We start from the raw sequence: 7,540 nt of genomic DNA on the forward strand, positions 1-7,540 counted from the left end.
GTGCGAAGTTCTGCCAAGAGCTAGGGTTCATCGGAACGGGACGCCGGGGTTCCCGTCTTGCGGTCTTGGACGTGCACGATGGATCCTCCCCCTTGTTGCCATGGCGGGCCGAGGGACGGGACTGCCTCCTGCGAAGAAGCCCCCGCCGGTGGTCACGAGTGGCCATGCCGGGGCTGAGCCGCTGCCGCCCGCGGGCGCTGGGCGTGGCGCCGCCGCTGGTGTTGCCGGTGTGGGCCGGGGGTCGGCCTCGTTGGGTCTTGTGGTATTCACCATCCGAGTCGGACTGAACGGCCTTGATTTTGCAATCCAAAAGGTGTTCGACATGAGCCTGAAAGTTATAGAAGACTTGCTCAACATCAGACTTATGTTTAAGCAAATAAATCCAAGTGAAGCGTGTAATCATCAACAAAACTAACATAATACTTGTACCCCCCCCCCCCTCCGAAGACGCAATAGCGGGACCCCAAACATCTGAATGTATTAATTCAAGAGGTACAGTAGTGACATGATAAGATGTAGAATACGGTAGTTGATGACTCTTAGCACACTGACATGCATCACACACTAATGGTTAAGTATTTGAACTAGAACAGCGAAGATCATGGCTCCGAACAATGGAGGTGACCACATTATTGGTAGGATGACCTAGATGTTGATGCCATTGCGGCGACGAAACTCGGACACTCAATGAAGCATGGTGAGATGACGAGGACAATGCACGAGTAAAGGGAATCGCATAGACCCCCCACGACTTCTACCTTGAAGAATGACACGCCTGGTTGCTTTGTCCTTAACAAAGAAAAGACGACGGTGAAATTCAACAAACACGTCATTATCACAAACAAGGCGATAGACAGAAAGAAGATGCTCTTTGATGTGTGGAACATGAAGGATGTTGCGCAGTTTTAGAGATGAACCAGGTAAACGGGAATGACCAATGCGTGAAATAGACAAACCTGCACCATTGGCCACCTGAACCTGGTCCTTGCCATCATAGCGCTCGTGAACCTGGAGGCGTTCAAGATCACTCGTCAGGTGATCCGTAGCCCCGGTGTCCAGTACCCAAGGATAGTCGACGGTGTTGGTGGAGGCCGAGTTGGCGGAGCGACTGTTGTGGTCCTGGTCATAGCGCTTGCGGCAATCATCGGCTTCATGCCCCCAGTTTTTGCAAATTTGACACCGAGGGCGCCAGCGGTTGTTGCGACGGCCACCACCGCCGTTGTTGGTGCCATCGTTACCCCCACCACCTTGCCGACCATTGCCGGCGTAGGAGGAGTTGCGGTCGCGGCCACCGTTGGGGCCGCCGTTGCCGCTTTGGCGGCCTTGCCTGGGCTGGCATTTGCCATCGGTTGGGCGACCCCCACCCTGGGAGGGGTAGGGCTCCGAGTAGGGAGCACGTCCGCCATGGCCGTAGGGGCCCGAGCGAGCCGCGGCGTTAGCCGAGGGAGTCCACCCCTCCAACGCACTCTGCTGAGCCTGCAACGCTTCGAACGACAAGACGAGCGAGTAGAAGCTGGAGTAGGGCATAGGTGCGTTACTCACACCCAGGGAGGCGGCGATGGGGTTGTAGGCGGAGCCGAGTCCTGTGAGGATGTGATCAATAAGCTCATCATCACGAATCGGAGAGCCGGCGGCAGCCATGGTGTCGGCGAGGGCCTTCATCTTGTGCATGTACTCAGCCACGGACATCTCCTCCTTCCTCAGCGTCTGAAGTTGACGCCGGATGTGACGGACGTTGGCGCGGCTCTGTGCGCCGTACATGGCACCGACGGCCGTCCATACCGCCTGCGCCGTCTCGCAGCTGATGAGCTGACATGCGATGTCCTCCTCCATGGAGGTGAGAAGGAGGCCCTTGACCTTCTGGTCCTGAGTCCACCAATGGTGGTACGCCGGATTAGCGGCGGTCGTCGCGGCATCGCCAGTCCCCACAGCGATGGTCTTGTCGGGTGCCGCCGCGGTGCCGTCGAGGTAGCCATGAAGGTTGGCACCGGCTAAGACGGTGCCGGCGATGCCCCCTCCCCCCCCCCCCACCCCCCCACACACACACAGCATGAAGTTGTGGCGGCCAAGACGGACGGAGTTCGCCGGAACGGCGAGTGCGGCGGGGACGGTGGCAGCCGTGGGCGAGGTGATGGTGCCGACGCTGTTGGAGAGCGAAAGGGCGGCGGACGACATCGCGGCGGCACGGAGTAGGGCGGCGCGTGGCGGCGGAGAAGGGACCTCACGGCGGCTGCGGCGCGGAAGGGCGGCACGCGGCGGCGGCGGCGGATGGATCGGGCGGCGGCGGCGTAGGGTTCGCGCGACGGCCCGGTGGCTATCTGGTACCAAGTTGAAGAGGTAGGTTTAGGGTTTTGCATGGGTGGGTAACATCCAGCCTCACGCCTCAATATATAGATGATCAAAATACAATTACATACGTATACAAATACGTGTACATGTATAATATGCTAGACCCTATTTTACACCACGCATGACTGCTCGGTACAGATAATGCCCTCTCAGGACCGAAAGAACCAAAGTTCCACATCGTCCTCTATAATAACCCTTTGAAGAAAGAACGGGAGGAATAATTGAGCTCCTTGTCAATGCATATCATGTAGAGTAATAAATACAGTAGTTAGTTCTTGATTGATTCAAGCGCGCTAGTAATAATAATATCTCTGGTCATAGACAGGGTAGATTGTACATTTCTGACTGCAAATTGGAAGTACTTGATGATATTTAATCATCAATTGGGGAGTCAGCAGGTCTCTCACTGAAAAGCTACGGCTATATAGAATCGTGAAGTCTTAGTCTGGAAATACACAAATTATACATAACCCTTTGATTCCAAGTTTACATGTGGGAGGGCCTTCTGTTCCAGCTACCAAGCACTAACCCCAAACATATCCCATCAGCTGGTAGTTGACGATACAAAGGGACAGCCGATTGATCGATCGATCAGGCACATTGGTCCTCCACATTTATGGCAAAGCACATGGTGTCCATGTCCGGAAATGAGGTAGCTGTAAAGGAGTTACTTAACTGTATATATCTAAATAATTCACATCAGATGTATTTTCGTAGATTTAACTTGAGTGATACACCCTATGTTTGTAAATAATATAAGGCATCCCGTTGGTTCAGTTTAAACTGCCAAAACATCTTATAATTCAGGAACGGAGGTAGTAATATTTTACAGACCATCTTCATAACTGCATCAACCAGATCACAACCAGTTCATCTTCATAACTGTACCTAAAATGATGTCACGTCTGGACCATCACGATTGTGTCTATGCAGATTATGGTCGACAGATCCTAGTCTGAACCGTAATCTCGCATACTGGTCTATTCTAGCATAAAATACAGCGGTTGGTGCATGATTGATTGGAGCTTGCTAATAACACAATTCGAAGACGAAAAATATTATGTATGAATGCAGCTGTACATTTATTAATGTTGGTTGGGAATGTTTAATTATGTATATTAGGTGAAGAAGATAGGAAGCTGCCGAGTCTTGTGCGGTCACACAAAAGATAATTAGGCAAGAAGCTTATGGTGGATATAAAATTGACCATGGAGTGCTAGTCTTGTCTGATCACACACAGCATAGGGACACGACTCCAAGTTCACATCAGTTCCAGCTGGCCACCGTGCATTTGACTCTTGACTTGGTAACATGCAACGCCTGAGGGATGATATATACTCTAGCTAGAGCCCATCCATTTGATAGCAAATAAAGAAAATGGCTTCCCCCCAGTACGACCCTGAAATTGCAGCTGCATCATCCGCAAAGCAGAGCCAGGGAGGAGGAGCAGGCCCTGACAAACATGTTGGAGCTCCTGACATTTCTAAGGTCGGGGACTCGAAGCTGTACGAGTTCAAGGAGCAGCTCCTGCTGCTGTCGACTCTGGTGGCCACGGTGACGTACGGCGCCGGGCTGAACCTGCCCGGGGGGTCCTGGGAGCAGGGCAACCCAGGGGGGCACCTCGCCGGCGACCCGATTCTTCGGGACACTCACTACCGCCGGTACCTCGCCTTCTACTACTGCAACGCCACTGCCCTCGCCGCGTCGCTCGTGGTCTCCCTCATCCTCATCATCCTGCCGAGGAACAAACCTGCCTGGACAGTGGCGCTGCAGATCGTCATGATGCTTGATCTACTCAGCCTCATCGGTGCCTATGGCGCCGGGAGCTGCCGGGATGCGTTCACAACAGTCTACGCGCTGGTGGTCTTCTGCATTTTGCTATTGGCCATCATCTCTGTTTTCTTCTCCTTTATGGTGAAGGTCCTCATCAAATGGGCTCACAAGGTCCGTGCCGCCACCAGCCCAATCAAGACCACTGGTGGCAACCTCAAAGGCATCCTCGCCATGAAGCGAGTCACGACGATGATCAACACAATTGAGTCACTTGCAGCCGACTCCAAAGACCGTGCTGAGAAGGAGATGGTTGATGTGTTGATGCTGCTCGCAACCTTCGCGGTCACCATCACATACGTTGCCGGGCTGAGCCCGCCTGGTGGGTTCTGGAGCAGCGCCGAGGATGGTCATCATGTGAGCGACCCGGTGTTACAAGCCCGTGGCCGGTACCGCGCCTTCTTCCTCTGCAACACCACCTCATTCGCTTTGTCCTTGCTCATCATCGTGGTTCTCCTGGAGAGGAAGATGCTCGGGAAGAGTATGTTGTTTGGGAAAAAGAAGATGAAGTTTGGGGGAAAGTCCATCCCAAAGCGGCTTGCAGCGCCCTGCGGGTTGATCGTCGTTGCTCTGCTGGGCCTCATGGGGGCCTATGCGGCTGGGAGCTGCAGAGAGGCTGACAACACTGTCATGGTCCTTATGGTGCCTGTCGGTGTATGCCTGCTGCTGGCGCTTGTTTTCCATTGGAAGCCCCTCACGAAAATGCATAATTCCGTCTTGAAATTCTTCAAGAAACTGGCCCATCTTGGCATTCCTTCAGGTATGACACGCTACCTCTACCTACCTAGCTACCTACCCATACCTTACTATCTATCTATGAAAGGTCACGAGTCACTTGATCACATATTCGATCATTAATTTCTTTTATCGTTTGTAAAAATTGAAATGTTTAGGTTTGTGCGTGTATATCTAATCTATATTAATGGATTTCAAATGAATATAGAAACCTGTTCATTTTATCTACTAGTTAGTTGCATATAACTTATTGATTGGATGAATTGCAGGTACCTACAGAGACACGGACGATGACCACCTACAAAACACCCGTTATCTTGTTATGCTCCTTGCTACTCTTGTGGTGACCATCACTTACCAAGCAGGACTAGATCCACCCGGCGGCCTCTGGCAAGACGATCGAGACGGGCATAAGATGGGCCACCCGGTGCTCCAAACCACACATCCTACTAGGTACAAAGTGTTCTTCTATAGCAACTCGGCAGCCTTCATCACATCTCTGGTCGTCAACATGATGCTCCAGAGCAAGTTTCTACTCACGCGACACACGCTGGAAGTAACCCTCGTGTTCGACCTATTCGGCCTCGTCACTGCCTATGGCGCCGGAAGCACTAGGGATGTAATCACATCCATCTATATTGTTGCCTTGGCAGGCATCGTCCTGGTCTACGTCATCGTCCATATCATCATCAGAGAACATGATCCCGATCCGGAGGATCATGCTGCACTAAAGGAACTTGATGACAAGCGCAGGGTGCTATTGTTGGTTGCTATCTTGGCGGCCACCCTTACGTACCAAGCTGGACTCACCCCGCCTGGTGGCTTCTGGTTGGCAGACGACCAAGGGCTTGGTCTCCGTGCGGGTTTCCCGGTCCTTCTTCATCATTACCCTCGTCGTTACTATGCATTCTTCTACTGCAACGCGGCGAGCTTCATGGCATCCGTAACCCTCATCCTTCTTCTTGTCAATCCGAAGCTATACAGGCCGGGCATACGTTGTTATGCGCTCTATGTGTGCATGCTGGTGGGCACATTTGGCCTTATGGGTGCCTACGCTGCCGGAAGCTCCCGGCATCTCAAGACCTCCATCTATGTATTGACCTTGGTCGGCGCGGTGGTTGCCTTCATAGCCTTGCTGCTAGTCCTTTTCCGGTTATTCCCTTTATTTGGCAAACCCAAAGATAAAGTGCCAGCAACTCCCAAGAGCAGCGGCAGCAACAGCAACAAGAGCAGCGGCAGCAAGAAGAAAGAAAAACTTCAATACTTGATGCTGCTAGGGATCCTGGCTGCAAGTATGACATACCAGACAGGCCTAAAACCACCAGGCGGCCTATGGCAAGACAACAATGATGGGCACTCTGCTGGCAACCCCATTCTCCGTGACATCAACAAGGACCGGTACAATGCTTTCTTCTACAGTAACTCCACCTCCTTCATGGCCTCAATTGTGGTGGTCGTCATGCTGCTTCCATTGACGATGTTGCGCGAGAAAGACACAAAGTCGCCCAAGAAAGAACCAAAGTCGGTCATGCTGCTTCAGTCGATGATGTTGCCCCTGAAGGACCCGAAGTCGCCCGAGAAAGAAACAATGTTGTCCAAGAAAGACACAGAGTCGGCCCAGAAAGACCAGAAGCTGACCGATAATGACCCGGAGCCGACCGACGAAGGCACATGGCCACTCTGGCCAATGCATACGGCCATCTTGCTGGACATGATGGGCCTCCTGGTGGCATACGCAGCAGGCAGTACTAGGAAGTGGGAAACATCCAGGAATGTCATGGTCCTCATCGTTCCTGTGTTGGCCTACATTGGGCTCTACGCAGCACTGTCAGTCTTCTGCCATAGAAAAGAAAAGCCCAAAGAAGACCCCAAAGTGGCAGCAGATACCCAGGTTGGTGGCGCAGGCCCGTAACAATCATGATGTCATGTGATTCTGTGTCAACTTTACCTCTGGGGAGACGAGCATTACAAGACGTGTTGGAGGAACTGCCGATGTGGAAATTCGAAACTGAGTTCATGAGGAAAGGAACCCAAGTGAGCTAGGCTCACTGCGAGCATCCTGTGTATATTTCAGATATTGAGTTGATTGTTCATATGTATTTCAGTGTGATGGCCAGTTGCAGCATAGCAGTATAGGCATCTTGTGAGTTGTAGTCCATTGAATTAATGGCATAGCAGCATACTTTTTTGTGACAAAACTGTAACTTGCGGAGTGAAACCGATGAAACTTGCGAAGTTAACGGCATAGCAGAGCAGTCGTATTACGTCAACTTAAATTTGCAGAACATAGATAATGACATACGCAATACTCGTTCTTTGTTCACAAACATGTACAGAGTATAGTGGCAGCAACAAAAGGAGAGAAACAGACTGGCCATCTCTGAAAAACAGAGCTTTGAGTACTAGTAAACAAAGTGGGTCTGCATTCAGAACTGCAAGTCTTCTCATCAGGTTGATCCTCGTTCCGTTGTGTTCCCCAAGAACCGATTGTCATCTGGGCCAGCAGTTGCCACCAGCAGCTTGTCCTTTACCTTGTACCAGATCAGACGCCACCAGCAGCTTGATGGCCAATTGCAGCATAACAGTATATGCATCTTGTGTGGTGTGTATGGTCTATCACATTTTC

At 51.7% G+C, this 7,540-nt stretch overlaps 1 protein-coding gene across 1 annotated transcript; it reads left to right on the forward strand.

Moving 5' to 3' along the window:
• Window positions 1-3,683: 3,683 nt before the first annotated feature.
• On the forward strand, window positions 3,684-7,112 carry LOC109733932 (uncharacterized). Its single transcript, XM_020293143.4, has 2 exons — window positions 3,684-4,939; window positions 5,184-7,112. The coding sequence occupies exons 1-2, from the start codon at window positions 3,727-3,729 to the stop codon at window positions 6,824-6,826; spliced, it is 2,856 nt and encodes a 951-aa protein (XP_020148732.1). The 5' UTR covers window positions 3,684-3,726; the 3' UTR covers window positions 6,827-7,112.
• The last annotated feature ends 428 nt before the right edge of the window (window positions 7,113-7,540 follow it).

Source organism: Aegilops tauschii, chromosome 7 (genome assembly GCF_002575655.3).
Source record: "Aegilops tauschii subsp. strangulata cultivar AL8/78 chromosome 7, Aet v6.0, whole genome shotgun sequence".
NCBI classification, from domain to species: Eukaryota; Viridiplantae; Streptophyta; class Magnoliopsida; order Poales; family Poaceae; genus Aegilops; species Aegilops tauschii.

What these genes read in the sequence shown, in the direction of transcription:
- LOC109733932 (XM_020293143.4), top strand. Translation starts at nt 3,727, where the DNA reads ATGGCTTCCCCCCAGTACGACCCTGAAATTGCAGCTGCATCATCCGCA. An exon ending in CCATCTTGGCATTCCTTCAG is followed by an intron (nt 4,940 to 5,183) that starts GTATGACACGCT and finishes GATGAATTGCAG; the next exon opens with GTACCTACAGAGACACGGAC.